This window comes from Gymnodraco acuticeps, unplaced genomic scaffold (genome assembly GCF_902827175.1).
Source record: "Gymnodraco acuticeps unplaced genomic scaffold, fGymAcu1.1, whole genome shotgun sequence".
NCBI classification, from domain to species: Eukaryota; Metazoa; Chordata; class Actinopteri; order Perciformes; family Bathydraconidae; genus Gymnodraco; species Gymnodraco acuticeps.
The window spans coordinates 3,792,847-3,810,972 of record NW_022989894.1 but is presented as its reverse complement, the minus strand read 5'-3'; the positions used below and the strand labels follow the sequence as shown (position 1 = coordinate 3,810,972).

Here is an 18,126-nt window from a genome sequence, read left to right as displayed (position 1 = left end):
ATCCCCCATGGCTCCAACAAATCATTCATGAATGATATGTTGTCTCTGGTAATGTCAGGGAACTAGTTTTTTTTCTTTTTAAATTCCCTCTTACAGTAACCTCACATCAACTCTGCACAGCCACAAACGGTTGTGTTTGGGTATGTAAATGATATTGTTCACAAAACTCTTTCCATTCCGTTCAAACCGAGGAGTGGGGAAAACTGCAGGGCTTATTGAGAGCTTTAATTACACCCACCAAAATGCATTATACTGGTGACTTCTGTGTGAGTGTGCATGTTTGTGAGTGTCTATTATTGTATAAATTAGTAAAGTTAGACACCAGGAGCTGCGCCACCGTGTCAGGATGAGATTTAACGAGCTTTAATAACGAGCTTTAATGAGCTTAATTAGCAATCCATGCGATCCCCATGGAAACACCTCAACCTCACAGAACCCTGCGCCGGGTATGACGAGCTTTCTATTGGATTACTTTGGCTAATGTCACTCAGACACAACGGCGAAAACAAACACGGTGCTGGAGGAGAGGCAGAGGAGGGGATAAAGTGGGAAAACAGGAGATGGGTGTCACAGAAGGAACTTTGGCAGTGAGGGAATACCTACTGGGGATAATGGGAGGAGGAGGGATAACCAGCAGAACCAGGAGGATTAGTGTCACTCAGAGATTAGGCTTGTGCACAGTAGACACAGAAGGACAAGCCCCTACCTCTACACCTTTTCACTCCAGAGATAATTGTGCTTACAAACATTACTAACCCCTTCATAGGCTTACTATTATTTAAGCTTGTTCCCTAATCACGTCCCTTTCGTTCATTTTCCAACAACATGGAATTGAACTGGCCTGTTTGCAAACAATGAAAATAAATGTAAAAAATATATATACATAAAGTTAAGCATGATACTAATTAATATTTGCCGATGACTTGCATTTGTCATAGTTATAATGCATACAACTTTTTATAATGCATTATTATTATATTACATAATATATGAATATAAGTATAGGTTTATGATGCATTTGTAAACATGGTTTGAAAAACAAATGTCCTGGATATATGAAGTATGATGGTACTCACTATAAAATGCTTTACAATGTTTCATAAATGTAGTAAAGCACCATGAATATTGATAATTTCTTAGATTCTTCAGAGCTATTAGCAGACAGCGCATGTCTCTCAAGTTTACTTTGATAAGTTAAAGACATTGCACTTTAAATTTGCATCTTCTTTTGCCATCTTTTGGGAAGTTTCCTTCAATCCTGTGAAACATGTCAAGGTGAACTCTAATATTTATCAACCCTCTTCTTCTTCTCTGTCTCCATGATCAGTTTGCCTTGCGGTGACTACGGGGAGGTTCTGTAAAGTGCAGACCGACACTGATGGAGTGACCTTTCAGATAAGCATGATAAAGCTGCCCAAACCCGCTCTTCCCTGTTCTACCTCTGTTATGTGCGCACACACACTGCCGCACACAAACAAATGTGAGTTTGCATGTACGCACACACAGGCATATCTGATAACCTCTCTGACAAGTCGTCCCCGAGGGATTTTGACACATGCACACACACACATGCAAACAGACTGGACCTGACTATCGGTTGTCATCTGGCAGGTAGGGTATCACTGGAATACGGGGGGGCCTTAGTGGTTATATAGAGGTCACAGAGGTCTTTCGGACAACACAGTGCATCTATACATTGTGAGCCTTGGGCTGGGCTATGCGGGAGGTCATCTTTCACCATTTATCTGCCAGATTCTCTCATGCCTGTAGCGAGTCTCTTCGTGGTCTCTATATATAGTTCCCTCCATTCCCAGGACTCTTTGTGATGCCCTGCTGCGGCGGGAAGAGTCTGGGGCTCATCATTATAAATCAGCCTGTTAGAAGGAATCAAATGTTAAAGAGCTTCTCTCTGGACTCAAACTGAAGTCTCCATTAGTGCGGCCGGAGAAAATGGTTGCTTGCATGGCAACACACAGCAAATCAACACAACAACCCTTTTAATCACCCTCTCTTGTTCTCATCGCTATTTCCCTCCCCCTTGCTGGACTCCCACTGATAAAGTCATAGGGAGGGGAAGCATAGGTATGTGTTTACTACCTCATGGGATCAATACATTGTTCATTAATACATCTACATCTCATCAGTTCTCCCCCGCTTATCTGCTCTATAATGTGAAAATACTTCAGATGTGTTTTTGTAACCTTGCATAGGTCAAGGGAGATTAGTGGGGAGGAAAGGAGTAGATTGTAAACTCATCTTATCCCGGTGTGGTCCCTGGCAATGGGGTAGCACTGCTGACAGTACACAGATAGCAGCCGGTGGGATGTGTGGGAAGGCAGAAAAATAAACCGGGCCACACAGCAGGAGTGCCCGGAAAAACACTGATTAGAAGGCAAAGCGGCAGATACAGAGAGTCCGACAACAGAGCTATAAAAGAAGAAGAAGATGCTGTGTACCAAATTCACACCACATATGCACGCACACACACATAGACACAGACTATGATTTCATTTCATGTCAGCCTTGAGGGAGGGCTGAACTACTCGCCTCATCATCCTCCTTCTCGATCGCTCCGTTCTTGGCCCGCTGCACGCCTCCGGGGCCAGCGAAGGCAGCGATTAACGACAACAGGGCAAGTGTGTATAAGTGTGTAAGTGTGTGTAAGGCCTGATCGTTAGAGCAGCCAACTTGTGTAATACAATTACAGAGGCTGCAGAGAAACTGCTAATGTGCACGCAGGCAGCTCCGTCAGATGGATCAGGTATTGAGTTTTCTATGCTTAATTCACTTTCCAGCACACACATGGGTGCATTAGTTAGATTAGAGTGGCGGGAGGGGACAGGAGGTGGGGTTGGTGTACCGCCGAGCAGGGCAGATTTGTTTAGTGGTGGCTGTCAATTACAACCCTGACCCTTGCACTAAATGGCTGCTCTTCCAGTGAAAAAAGGAAAAGTGGACAAAAGCCAGACGTGATTGGTAAAGACATGGCCATTTGGTGCAGAAGATAACAAGTGGCATGTTGTGGAGTAAACAATGGTCAAAACACTGTGCATAATGCTACACCAATAAAACAGAGTGCTGGGGCCTGAAAAGAGAATGTGACCATCAGTAAGATTAGTGAGGCAATGTTATCACCAGATAGCCGCAGTGATGGGAAGATACAAGGCCGCTGGTGGATGGGTACTTAAAAATATGAAATGCAAGGCAAATGATTAGATTTGCTCTTTTGAAAAGTCTTGTGCAATTTAAGAGACTGATTGCTGAAAAACTACTTACTCCTTTTTTTTGCTCTTTATAGAATGCATTGTGTTACGTTTAAAGGACTTTTTTACTTACTTACTTTTTTAAGACCATCAAATCCAGGTTTTATTTATACTTTTAATTTTGAAATATCTTATTGTTATTTTCTATTACAGAGTTTCTTTGCACATTTTTACATTCAGGAAAATATCTTTTGTACACTTTATTAACCTTCATTACAGTGCATATCAATTGAAGTACTTTAAAGTACTAGGTTTGAGATGTTCAACCTGTGGATCAAACTTGAATCGGCATATTGCCCATATTTAAAAATAATCTATTATAAAAGCAAAAAAAGCTCACAAAAGTAGGTAAAAGCTGTATTTCAGTTATTGGGAAAACATGCTAAAAAGGTCCTCACATGTAGGGCCATTAAAGCCATTGTTTTTGCTGAAACTGAAGTCGCTCATTTTAAGACTCTCAAGGACTCAGGAAGACAACTGTAATGCTGGGTAGAAAATAATTATAACTCTGTTCCGGAGACGATAAATAAATGAAATCTAACAGCAGCTCTTTTTCTCCAGTAGCTAAATGGGCAGCAGGACAGGCCCCGCATTTTCCACAGTAAACACCTCCCACCCATGTAAACACGTATAATCACAACAAGATGGCCAATGCAGCTCAGCTCGTAATTGTATCACTGCAGTGAGATGAATGAGTGTTAGGGGGGAAGGGGCCATTATTGCTGTTTGGGGCTGATTGAATTAAAATGTCTGCTTCAATTTCAAGAGACCACCCCAATACAAAGAACATAGTCTGTGTGCGTGCAACTGGGGCCTTGTAAACGTCTACAAAAACACTCTTTGTAGGCTCTGACACTATATTTTCCCATCTGACACCCAGCCTCTTCTTAAAGAGTATAAGTAAAGTTGGATGTGACAGCCTGAGCAGTGAAACCCCTTTAACCACTGATAGATGTGAGACAGCTACATCCCCTCATTGTGACAAATCCATCAAAGCGCTGATCACTTTTGTCCTCCCCCTCTTCCTGACCTTGTTAGGTGCCTGTGTGAGTCGGAACTGCTTTGACCAATCCATTTGACTCCATGACCACCGGCTTCAGACAGAGCAGCGTGTTAACAGAGTGACCGCTGCGCTGACACTCCTTGGATTTGACATGCCCCGTTAAAAACACCTCAAACAGTATACTTCTTTCTCTCAAGCTCCTATTAAAACAAACTATGGCAAAATAACCAAAATGGAAGCTAAAATGTAAATATTCCAGCTTGAGTTTCTCATGCCACTCGCCCTCAAATTCAATCAATGTGGAAACAACTGCCAGTAAGAGAAATGGCAGTCCAAACCCAAAACAGGTTGCGCTGGTATCTGGTGTTCCACAGAAAAGCAACACAATAAGGCTCAGATTACCCCGTCAAATTTCCCCAAAAAATTGCAGGGGGTTGGAAACGTGCATGTAAGCGAGTTGGTAATGCTCAAAGCTGCCCAATCCTTACAACACATTGGATTGCCTAAAATTGTTGAATTTGTTTACCAGATTTTTGCCTCTTTTCCACGAACAAAAAGCCACACAAAACCGCCCAGAATAGCTGTGGGTTAATGTGCCTGAATCCTGGATGCTCTCAGTGTGTTCATCCTGTGGGTGCGAGCCGCGCAGCTTAGGAGTAGCTATCTCTGTCTCGTTTCATTCCTTTTCTCCACCTCCTCCTTGACTCATCCTTTGGCCGTTATCATTGCTTTTGTTGGCGAGGTCTCGGGCTAGAGCATGCTGCTAAATAAAACATTTGGCATGGAAAAAGAGCGATAACAAAAAAATGTGGCTAGCAGAAAGCTAGTAAGCCTTTGTAGACTTGTGAAAACAAAAAATACCATGATTTAGTAATGTGCAGCTTTCTAAATGCGCCGGGTAAGGAATGGGGTTTAAACAAGCAGCTACTGAAGGGAACTCATCAGGAGGTATGATTTACCAGTGCGCTGCTCCTTCCTCTACACTCCCCCACCATCTCTCTCCAGTGTAGCCCCCTCTGCCTTTACCTAAAAGATCGTCTTACCCGACGTCAGCCTAAAAACCATGGGAACCCCTATGCATGGTGTGTCACCGCTGAATTATCCGTTTCCGCTGCACATGCTCCAGCATATCTGCAGCAAGCCATTATGGTGTATCAGTTTACAGTTGGTGCGCTGACTCCAGTGCAGATGGGGAACTGTATGGGGTCATAGTTTATTGAGGTCTGGAATTAGAGAAACAAGCCTGTCATCTAACAAAGCTCGCTCATTTTTTCCAAACTCGGATTTCATTTCTCCATTACCTTGACTTGATGGAGAGCAGTTCAACAAAACCCTCCACTGTGTACTTCCTACCAGAGCAAGGGAGAACATAATCCCAATAAACGCACAGTATTACCATTAAAGATAATAGATCTGCACAAATATTGTCCTATGATCCCTATTACTAACAGTAGTAATACTATGCATTACATCTGTAAAATGTGGTAAATGTAGAAACTACTCCTTTATGTTGTGATAACACTGCAGGCTTGTTCTAGCTCAGGTAGCTCAGTAACGGCCAATATTTTGGCTTCCATGCCAGATGGATTTGGAGCCCTCAGATGTGAAACAGCAAACAGGAGTCGTGTTTACTGTGGGAATGCTCATCCGTATACAAAATAGGGCCAATGCAGCCATTTGACCTGGTTTAGGAAAAACTCCTGCTTTTTTTTCTCTCCCTCTCCTTCTGCATTTCAGGGCATATAACACATCAACATCCATTATTCATCTTCTGCCTACTGTTTGGTTAGCTCCTTGAAGGGAGCCAATGCACAGCTGGAAGCACTTTGCTGCCAATCTCTTACAAAACTTGAAAATCGGCATTTGTTCTACAGTACATATTGTCTAGTAGTGTATTAAAGTAGGCATTCTTTCAGCCGATGATGACATGCTGTACTACAGAAATGTTGCAAATGTGATTTGCTCAATCATTTTATGTTCGAACATCATGTAGGACAAGCAGGGACTGACACATTGAGCTCATTAGGAATTCTGACATTTTGTGCAGTGAACTTTGGGAGCTGCGCAGATTTCTCTCTGTCATTATCAACCTCATCTCCATAGTATTCATTAACTGAAGAATGTATTCAATTCAAAGAGAATACAACCACTTATTCTCCATGCGGAACCAAATAATTTGGCAGATTTTAAACATTAAACCTTTTGGTTCCCTGACAGTTTCCTGAAGTATAGACCAATACAGTGCAGTTTGCCTTCTCTGGCAAGCACACAAATTGTAGCAGCCTCGACAGTGTGCTTTACATCTTAAGTCATAAAGTAACCCTTCACCGTGGGGCTTCTGTCTGGGCCCCATTTAAATGAGACCCATTGAGCCTGCCCCAGTTAAAACACTGTCTGCCAGTACTTAGGTCACCGGGGACTGATGGTGGAGATATGGCACACACACAGGCTCACAAACACACGCTGTACAAACACAGGAAAAGTGCTGACACCCAACAGCAATCTCGAGTTGCAACCCATTACTGGACTCACAGTAACAAAGCTCCAAAATGAAGAATAAGAGGTCTCGCAGTAGGGTGTACGGGTTGGTGGGTGTTTGGTGGTTGTAGTGGGTGGTTAACGCTTATTTTGCGTTCAGACCTGACTGCAGAATCCAAATGTTTCCAAGATGCTGGTCATGAATTCCCCCGTGTTTGTTGAGACTTGTACAGAGTAATTACAGAAAAACAGACACAAACACCAGTTCATGGTTTCAAAAGCATAATGTTTTTTTTAATCCTCTTAACTCACATTTCGACTTTTCTCTGCCCTTGTCAACATGGAGGGTTGAGGGGTTCAATCATACAACAGTGCATACCGTTTGTGAGGCTTTAATTTAGCACCTCATTTAACTCGGTAAGAACAACAACTATACAGGCTGGCATTGTGACACACATTTAATTCTGCCCTCTGGTAATGGTCTGCTCTGTTTAAAAGTCTGTTTGGCAGCTCTGTAGATAACAGATGGAAGAAAAATGAGGGGAATTATGAGAAAGATTGATTTCCTGGGGATGAATGGTCTGGTATTCACACGGATTTATCTGAAACAGACTTTCTCGGACTCTGTTATTATTGAATAAACACACTCGCGCATACACACTATGGCTCCATATGCGGACAAACCAGAACACACACACAAAAGACTATGCTCATACAGAAAGCTAAAAAAACAGAAGCAAACTGAATTATGAGAGTCTAAAAGAAAATATTGTTTGAAGTGATAAGGGGTGAAAGGGTGCAGACTGCTAAGGACACAAGTATGGGTTTCTTTTCAAAAGAAGATTACTTCTCATTTCCATAGGTGGAAATCATTAGTTCTTACAAAGTAATGCGGTGAGGTCAAATAATTATTTTCTCGTGGCCTTTCCCTTACGTCTTGTAAAAATGTATTCCTTTAGAAGAACAAGAACAAGCATTGTCCTGCTAGGCGTCCCAAGCACATCTCAAAGGAACCGTAATGTAAACCAGAGGCTATAACTTCTCTTGTGGCATCTCAAAGCAGACACAGGAATGGAGCAAAAAGAGGGAATGGAGGGTTGCAGGCGGATAAAGTCCCTCATTTGAGCCCTATAAAAATACAAGGAGGCACAAACATTTATCTGTGGCAAGGCTTTCATCGGATGCTTTAAGTGCGCCGAAATAACAGAGAGCAAGATGCTGATAAAGTGGAGACAGGAAATGGGGAGCGTGGGTCTCCTGCTCTCATGTTTCAGCCGGGACCAGTGGTCCCATACCTGCCCCCCCTCCCTCCTTCCCCCCTCTCTCTGTTCTGCTGATATACATATACCACAGCCCACCCCAACAAGACATTAGTGCAGCGTCTGGAAACTACCAGGGCTCTCCACAATGCAGAGATGTGACACATTCAACAACACAACTAAGTAAAAGCTCCAGTCTGCAGGTACATACAGTACAATGCGTAAAACACGTGAGGGTTTCACAAAATACACACGTCAGCTTTGCAAATGACTTATAATAAATAAATACTGTTTCTATTATTCACAAGGGCTTTTATATATTTGCTTTAGTCCCATTCCACTCGTGAGGCTCAGGCAAAGACACAAGACAGGGCAAAGCCAGGATTAAGGGTTTAGCTTTGTCAATCAGAGTCAGAACAGAGGGAAAGATAGCAGCTGTATTTCCTTTCTGGAGGGAAGGCTGGATTTCCATAGAGATGTGAAAGTTCAGGTGATTGCCAAAGCCTCCACGCAGTGAGTGTGACTCAGGTGTTGTGAGTCACCGCTGAGATCATCTCACTCATTACCGACTCAGTGGTACATTCCCCCTTCTCATCAGACCCTAACATATAGGCTGGCTTTAACTTCAAAGGTGCCCCGGCGGCGACAGAGCCCACGATTGGAAGAGCTCCTTGAGATAAAGATGTGTGTGCTTTAGACTGTATTTAGAACAGTCTGTGATAGATGTCATCATCTATCAAAGTGACAATGTCTACATTTCAAAGGTTTGTTTTTCATGCAATTTCTACTGCTGTGTTCATGCCTCTGTCTGCAGTTAAAAGGTATGTGACTTGTGTACAGAACATGTGTAGGTGAGATTAGTTTCGCTGAATCACTGGATGTGTGTGGGATCGAAAGTAGCTCTGGCTGAGGGTATAGGACACATGTTACACTCTCTCCAATATATTTTTGTGTAATTGTTTTTGACATTAGATTAAAATCATTCTGGAAGTACAAAATCAAACTACTTGTTTGTTTGTGTGTGGACAGAGCCTGGCTAATGCTTAACCAATCAGTGCTGGCAGTAGCTATATATTTTGCCTACACTCAAGTGCTAGGAATGTTTTTCAGCCGATTCTCAAAAAAGCATTTCCAAACATGGCTAACATTTTATTTTAAGGGAGCTCCCAGTTTTTAACCTGCTTCTTTGCCCCATAGATAGCAACAACTGAGATAAACTGGGATTATCTCACACCTTGAAACTGCATGCAGTGCATGTTCGGCCCAAATGTCCGGGCTATTGTTGCAGCTTCTATTATCTCGCTGTGCCATATTAGGACTGTGCTTGCTACTTTATGAAGTAGCTATCCGCCAGACTGCTCCATACTGGGTCGGGGAACCAAGACGGCAGGGAACAATGTTAAAGGACATTGGGGAAATAACAACATTCCCACTAACTCTGCCTTTTACTGCTCATCAGCACTTTGAGCTTTTTATAGTGTCTGTGTGCATGCATAAGAGTAGCAGCATTCCAGCAGCATCCCAAATCCCCCCCTAACTCGGTCTATGTTGTACCCTAATCCTCTTTGCTAGGTAGAAGAGCATGTGTGGCAACAGTACAGGACATTCATTTTTGCTGTATCCACAGATGATTACAGCAGCTAAATGATGGAGACGATTAGCATATAATTATATAACAAACATAGAGAAAAGCTGATAAGAGATATGCACTATATAAGAGTAAATGAGTACGAAAAAATGAAATGACAGTGTTAACTTTTCAGAAATGTTCCTATCTTAAAGTCACTCCCCATTTACCTGCCTTTGCAGTGACATGTCTTTAACTGATTTCCTGTTAGGAAAACAAAAATGTGGAAGGACATTAGTGGTTGAGCAACAGGGGGGAGGCCATGATGCCAAATTAAAGGGCAGAAGTGGAGTGTGTACTTATACTCACTCGTGATGTGCTCTGTCAGCCCTGCTTCTTATAATGGCATGGGAAGGGCCACTTAACTCATAATCACTTCTCTCTCCCCCTTTGGCTCTGGTGCTCCTCTCTGCCCCCCCTCAACCCCAGATTTTCTGACTGTCTGCTCTGATCTCTAATCATAAATGAACTGCAGATCAAGAGCAGGGACAGTGGTGCACACCCCCTTCCCCCTTGGCTGAGATCCTGTAATCACCGGGCTCTTGGCTACTAAGAGGCCAACAAGCCTTTGAATGACAAATGACTGTAGCTCTAATGCATCAGCCACCTCTCCACTTTGAAGAGTAATTTTCTGGCAGAGGGGGTATCACAGGTAGGAAATCAGGTCAGCACCACCACCATCATCATCTTTAGAACCATTATGCCCTTTCTCATACGGTAATTGAAAGTGAGACCTTTTTACACAATTATTTTCATTTGCCGTCAAAAGCCTAAAAAGCTAGACGTGCCATAATATGTCACGGTAATGCATGCCCTGTGTTACACTTTGACATACTCAAACTCTTAGCAAACACACACTATCTAGGTGGTGCGATACATTGTGTGGAGACACAGGTCAGCCGTTCTGGCAGAGGCCTGCCTGTCAAGTGCTGCTACTTGTGCCGGGCTCTGCTAATGGACTGCTAATAGAAGTGAATGTTGCACTGTGAAGCTCCCCTGTAGTTGAGAGTGTCACACCGGGTGATTAATGACACACTCTCCTCTCCTTCCCTGTCTGTCCCCGTCCTCGCTCCATATCACGCTTTCACCCTGTTCTCTCTCTCTCCTCCAGCTTCCTCTCCACTGTTCACCACTAATCTTTCTGTCCCATTTGCCTCTTTTGTGTCCTTGCGATCACCCTCATCTCCCTCTCAACATTGCAACTATTTTCCTGTCCTTTTCTCCTCTGCCTCTCTGGGAGGAGGGGGGAGATGATGGAGATGATGAAGATGGCACAGGAATCAGAAATCATATTACACTCCCCGACGGTCGGGTTATTTGCAAAGCACCAGTTTCACAATGCCCATAATATGAAAGCAACAAATAAAAGTGGCACGCAAACCTCCTACAGAAACCTCATTAGGAAAAAGAAAAGGTGGGAGGGGGGGGGGGTATGTTTACTTTACTGGAAGAGGCATCCTTCAAGCAGGCTGGTCAGAAAGCATAAACACGCAGAATAAACACTAAGATTGCTTCTGGGAACTTCTTATGTCTGTTTCATCAGAAATGGTTGACACTGAGGTCTTCTGTATGCGCCCTGAGCGTTTATTGATCTTAAAAACCAGGGGATGAGTTCACATTTAGCTATCGTACACAAATTATATTTAGTTTTAAGGACTAATTTGAGATTATACTTAGAAATTAACTCGGATATAATACAATAATGTAGTTTATCAGATCATTGTGGGAAAAGATCAAAAATATACTTTAGACCATTTTTATTTGTATCTTGTTTTTAAGTAAACATTTTGTTTGTGATTTCTGTTTTTATAAGATTCACAATATTTCAAAGGATTTTTGTTGGCTAGTCAAATATTTCTGAGGCTGCTGCGTATGAACTCATGACCTCAGTATTTCTAAAATCCCGACTACAATGACAGTATTTGCCTCCACCAGCACATCACAAAATATATCATCCACCAGATGACTGCAGCAGAACTGTTCCCAGCCCTCTCTGCTCTATGTATATTTCCTGTCATCATAAGAATAGTATATGACATCAAGTGAAGCAGGGAAGCAAACTCAGCAGCCACTTTTCACAGTAATTATCACTCGCTACCACGCTCCGTCTGTGGCTCAGCTAGCAACCAGCAGCACCTCTGACCCTCACTCAACACGGTCATATGGTACACACACTGTTTACTTTGCCCTCTTCTTTCACCTGTGTGTGAGGGAGTGTGTTACTGAATCTAAATTTCCATCAATTACATACAAAAACTGCTTGACTGTAAGTGTTTCATATTGCCAGCTCATGGCTCCTGGCAAAGGGCTATCACAGTCTGTAATTTACAACTGCGCCTTACTCACAATGTGCTCATTGTGCATACAGGCCCTGTTTATAGAATGACCGCAATGGTTGTAATGTTAGCGGCCCCCAAGGAGCCAGTTGTCAGGCCACAGGGAAGCCTGTTAGAATAATAATGATAGAAATAACATTCATGTTACCTGCACTCTAAAAAGCGTGTGGTAAAGACGGAAAATAGCAAAGTCCTACTGTGCACTGAGTCACAATATGTTTCAGAGCTACATATAATAAAGAAACTTTAACATTCTCTCCACAAACAGTCCTCAGAGGACACATCATCAGAGAGCGGGGAGCAGCACAGACAGTAACACGGTAAAAGCGGAAGAGAGAGACATAAAAGCAGCATTGTGGAAAAACTGAACTGATCTGAGGAATCCCTCAACACAGGGCTGGACTTTATACTTTTATAACTTTACTTTACTGCTCAAACACAGAGATACAGTAACACGTCTACGGCTGTGCTGGACTAAAGCACTACAATCATCTTTACAAACAATTGTGCCGTCACAATTTTATTGACAAAGCAATTATTGATGATTTAATCTATAGATCTGAAAAACTGAGTTTATCTTCAAAGAACCAGACAAAAGCACCACTTTACCAGGGATGACTCATTCAGCTTGTCGAAAGGGGCTAAAGAAACCTAAGTCAACGAAGACCAAAAGGACTAACTATTCAACAAATTAATTACCAGGGAGCAGCCCTAAACATTTCAGAGGTAGGTTATATTTTGGTCAACACTTAAAATGTAATTTTCTCCATCCCTATATTTAACATATTAAACGGTGTCTTCATTTGCAGGTATTTTCAACCTCCCTGAAGCAGCTTTTCAATGTGAAATCAATAAAGAAAGTGTAGCTCTCGCCTTGATTCACTGACCAGTCTTTTTCCCGGATGACAAATTCTAACATTTCAGATTCACCCAGTAGAATTACAAAATTATTTTTACATTTCCCTCCTCCAAAAAGAAAAAACTGTTTTAAACATCTCCTGCTGGTTTTTTTTCTTCACATATCATCATGACATTCCTCATTCTATATTCCCAAAACAACTTGACATCCTCCATCAACTTTTACAACAACATGCACACAGATACGGACACTGCACATATTGTTCAGCTCTGCCGGTGTGCTGAAAATACCAGGAGTACATCTGTTCTTGCACCAAGGGTTCCCAATCAAGCTACTGTCACAGAGCTCCCTGCTACCTTTCTGGCAGCTCCCAGCTTATATCTGTCTAAACCTGTCTCCTTTGTCAAGAGTTCAGCAGGTTAATGAGCACTCTCATTTCCCAGCACTCACTTCAGTCTGTAGACAGGGTGAGAGCGAGTCCTCTCAAAAGGCAACGTCAGGAATTCAAAATAACTTGCAATAGCCAAATGAAATGTACCAAGTATACACATATTAAAATGACTCCAAAATAAAATATGCAGGGAAGGGGTTTGTTGTACGGGGAGCGCCAGGGTAAGTGAGCCACTTTAATCACCAGTAGTTTTACACTGAGGAAGTGACTCTCCAGTGATTTAGGAATGTGTAGAGCTCATCAGTGCCCAAAAATAGCGGGGCCCATTAATTAGTCTCAAACAATGTTCTCCTGCTGTATTGACTTCTTAATGGACAGAAAAGGACCTTGTTCGTATTCCCATCAATGACACAGAGGCTCTCTGGGGTTTAGAAATGGGTATTATGTCATCTCACCCTGCCCTTCAGAAACCGGACCTGTGCTGTTTTTCATTCTTCCTCGCCCTCTCTTGCTCATTAACTATGTAGGAGTGAGATGAAGGTCTAGAGCAGCTAGATAAGGTTGCTCACAGACCCTCATGGCTGTCTAGGATATGTGCTCGGACACCCAATTTAAGCCTGTGTTGCTTTTGCATGAGCAGCCAGAACTTTCCAAAAAAAACATGTCATATCATTGAGAAATCTGCCTCTGTAAGCCTTTCCTTGCTGAAGTCTGTCTGCAAGCCCACATTCTGCTCATTTAATCCCATCTCGTCTTGTTTTTCAGCCATAGTTCATTCAGAAAGAGCAGACATACCACCTTAAATCCAGAGGCATACACACTTCATCTGGCATCTGACACACATGCACAAACACATACTGAACATTAACCTCTCTCACAGATGGCTTCCTCCGAGCTCCCTTTGTTTGACAGACAATCCCACTCAGGAGAGAGCAGATTAAGTAAATGGCTTCAGGTGTTGTGGCATTATCTCAATGCTTTCCGTAACTGACAGCTACTACGGCTCACAGAAAAACATCTTTCAACAGACGGCTCTTTTCTGAGGGAAAAGGCTGGAGGAACCGAATGAGGGTTAAAATACTCACTGGTTGAAGATGAATACACTGAGAGGGGGGAATTAAAAGGACCTCAGACACTTAACCACTCCACATCTCAAACATACCGATTATTCAGTTCTAATAAAGACCTGTCCTCTGAGCAAAGGTCAAGACTTTTTAATATAGAAGATTTAATAGCTTCATTGGACTCCGACACAAATCGTCCTTTAAGGATCTCAATAATGGACATCCAATTTAGGAATTAAATTAACTACACATATGTATGTCAAGATATGATAGCCAGTAATTAACGATTTTGCCTGTAATTTTTCAAACTGAAAACCAAGGAAAAAGCTATTGAATGAACATCCAAGCGTCTATAGTTTTCTAATGCCCGCAAGAAATGTCATAAGAAGCAGTGAGAATTGGTTCATGAGACAGAATGTTAATATAATTTAGTTCCAAATATTTAGGGAAATAATGGTCTATTTGTTAAATGTAACCTCCAGTAATAGTATTCAGAATTTGCATTGTTATTGCTGTCAATCTAATGGTGCATAACAATCTTTAAGGATACATTTTAGCAAGATCTAAAACAAGTTACCTAAATATGGGCTCAATTTTATTTTGATGTTATCTTGGAAGCGCTGTTGGAGCACAACAGCACTTCTTGATTTATTTTCCTAAGGAAACAGATGTGATAATGGGACTGTTTATTTTTACACATAGCAGCCACTTGTGTTTTTCACAACTGAATAAAGAAAATGATATATTTTAAATTAAAGTGTGGTTTATTTTGTTCACCTTTTCTTTTTTTCCAGCAAAGAGTTAGTTTGACTTTATGGTTTTTCATATTTAGGCTAAAGTATTTATAGTTTAAATCTTAGGCCTTCTTTTTTTGTACACAGGCTTGTCTTGATTTCTCTAGTAGCCAAAAGGTGAGTCAATATATTGTTTATGCTAGAGTGTGTGTAAACTAACTTCAGGTGATTGTTCCGGTCCACTACACCCCTGCTGTAAGCCTCGAGGAGTTAACAAACTTCGAAACCAAGTTCACAGGTAAAATATACACTTTTAACTTTACCTTGAGCCACTCCGATATCTACCAGGAGAAAAAGCAGAAGCCAGGACAGGGTCAGCATCTCAGGAGAGGATCTCGCTCCTCTTCCTCTTCCTCTATCAGTTTGTGCACCGTGCCCCATGATGAGGAGTCAAACTCCGCTCTGAGGCAAGTCCGAGTCTCTGGAAATTGCGCTCAATCACGCGCAATGTTCGCTCGCTGTTGTGCGCAACGGTCCAAACGTCACCCCTCAACACACCGAGCGCACAGCAAATTGGCTTTGCAAAAAAAATATCCAGCCCGGTGTTTTGGCATTCATATAAACTGTGACAGTTTATGGAACAAGAGGCGAGTGCATCGCCCTCCGTCTGTAAGGATGTTGCATTCAAATCTGTCTCCGTTTGCTTTTCCTTTGAAAGCTTCACTTGGTTTGTCTAGAGGTGTGGATCGATGTCTTGATGCCCAATTCATGCTCCGATTACTCCCACACACAAAATCAAAGTCCTCCGGTGAGTCCACTCTCTCTGTGGCACCTTTCACGCGTGCAGCCAAGTATGTGTGAACCGTGTGTGTGCGTGCTTCGAGCCTCGCGCTCCACTGACGGGACTGAACCGGGGGAAGGAGCAGTCTCTGCGGGCTACCTTGCTCCTTCAGCCAATCCAAGTGCTCCGCAAGTGGCAGCGCTGTCTCAAAACCTGGCCCGGACACAGCGAGGAATGGATGGCATCATTTCAGATTGCATGATTTATGGAAGCCTTGAGCTCAATGTGGCGATCGTTGAAGTTGGTTATGCCTACACCTCTAAATTACGTACCAAATTCTCTTTGAAGAAATAGGTGCTTGTGGGTTATCTGTCTCCTTTTTTAGTGTTTATTCCGACTCTCTAAATACGCACTTTTTTTCAGACTCTCTAAATAACCCTAACCCCAATCAGTTTACTTTTTATTTAATTTGGTCTCTACATTTATTTCAAAACATGAATGAATTACATATGAGCCACAGTTGATTGATTTGATATGTAAGTTGTGGAAGAGTGTGATATAAATACCTCAATGCATTTCAAGTTTGTTTTTATAGTTAAACTCAGTGGTTTCCAACCTAGGGGTCAAGCTTACTTCTAAGGGTCACAAGATAAAAGGAGCGGTCTTGAAATAATAAATATTGGATAATTTGACCTGCTCTTGTTTCAAACAGTGAAACCAAACCATTTGAGTATTTTAAAGAGGACATGTCTTCTCTGCGGAACTTCTTTGAACTTAAAAACATCTCAAACATGACGAGGAGCCCCCAAAAAAGTGGTTATCTCCCGTGCTGAAAGATGAATCCAATGCAGAGGTGCTACAAAGTGCAGTTCCTCAAATGCCCATTTAAGGCTGGCTCCAAAAGCAAATCAATCATCAAATCCCAATGTTAAATGCCCAACTTGAAAGCAGAAATTAACATGTTTACAAACTGGTACAAAAAACAGGTTTGGTCACTGCTGAATTCCCCTGTTTATAACAACTACAACCAGAGATGGCAAAAGTACACACATCCTTTACTCAAGTAAGTAGAGATACTCGTATTTAAAAATACTCTGGTAAAAGTAGAAGTACTGACTAAACTTCTTTACTCAAGTAAAAGTAAAGAAGTGTAGGCTTCGAAATGTATACTTAAGTAAAAAGTACCCATAACTACCAACTGTTTTAAAGATTACCTGACCTCCCTTTATATTAATAGAACAATAATATCATTGTTAGCTAATGAATGTTTCCATGCTGAACAACGGCAACATGACAACGTTTTCATTGGTCCCTCTTCTTTAGAGAAGACCAGGAAATGATGGATACACGGATCGTATTCAAATCAATAGGCACGCAATGACTCTTAGTAATAATGATCACGCCACCAAACACACATTCAAACTAAAGTAACTAACCTGTTTTGAAAATGTAAGAAGTAGAAAGTACAGGTTTTCAAAAGTTAAAAGTAAAAAGTCGTCAGAAAAATAAGTAGTGGAGTATACTGCAGAAAAATTTACTTAAGTACGGTAACGAAGTATTTGTGCACTACTTCCCACCTCTGACTACAACAGTAGTAAACATTGTAATAATTCTCCTCTCCATAAGTATCAAGTAGCAAAACATTAAAATACTATAATAATATTCAAGTAAAAGCACCTCCAAACTTAAGAACAGCACTGGAGTATCATTTCACCAGAGTGCATTGCAAACAGGTGCTTCCGTTTCCTTGTCTCTGTGTATTTTGAGAACATAAATCGTCATTAATTTAGCGCAGGGGCTGCAGCAGGAAGGCATAATTTATCTGACCGGGCCCCGCGCTCGCCCTTGTTTCTGTCACTCTAATTGTTATTTAGAAGTAGTAATAGCATGTCACAAAACCTGATCAATAACGACCTCAGCCTAACAGACATACTCTGGAACACACAGACACATGCTTTTGCATTGAAGGGGGACATTTGTTTGAGCTATTCTGATAAAAGACTGATGAGTAATCACATATGCATGACAGATGTATAGGCAATGCCCCCGGTATTTCATGATTAATGTGAAATATGAGCCTGACACTATCTCTGAACTAAAATGAAACGTAATAAACTTTCACAATTTCAATCTAATTTAGGAAGCATGGTATCCATCTCCCCTCTATCAACATTTTATTTTTAATGGACGGAGATGTCAGAGAAGCTGTCATCTTGCTGGCATTTCAATTTCAGGTAAGATGTGAATGAAATTGCTTTTATTCTTCACTCAAAGTGTTCTAGGATGGGAATTATAGCCGATGTGTGGGTCTTCAATATGATAGTACATATT

General features: G+C 41.7%; 1 protein-coding gene across 3 annotated transcripts in view; it reads right to left on the bottom strand.

Annotated features, from left to right (window-relative positions):
* unc5c (unc-5 netrin receptor C) overlaps positions 1-15,971 on the bottom strand; it is a 111,529-nt gene extending 95,558 nt beyond the window's left edge. For 2 of the 3 annotated variants that reach the window (XM_034204571.1, XM_034204580.1), the window contains exon 1: positions 15,338-15,971. In XM_034204571.1, coding sequence (XP_034060462.1) covers positions 15,338-15,455 — 118 coding nt within the window. In that variant the 5' untranslated portion in view covers positions 15,456-15,971. The remainder of the gene's footprint in view (positions 1-15,337) is intronic. The other variant, XM_034204588.1, reaches the window with a different exon arrangement.
* Between the last annotated feature and the right edge of the window lie 2,155 nt (positions 15,972-18,126).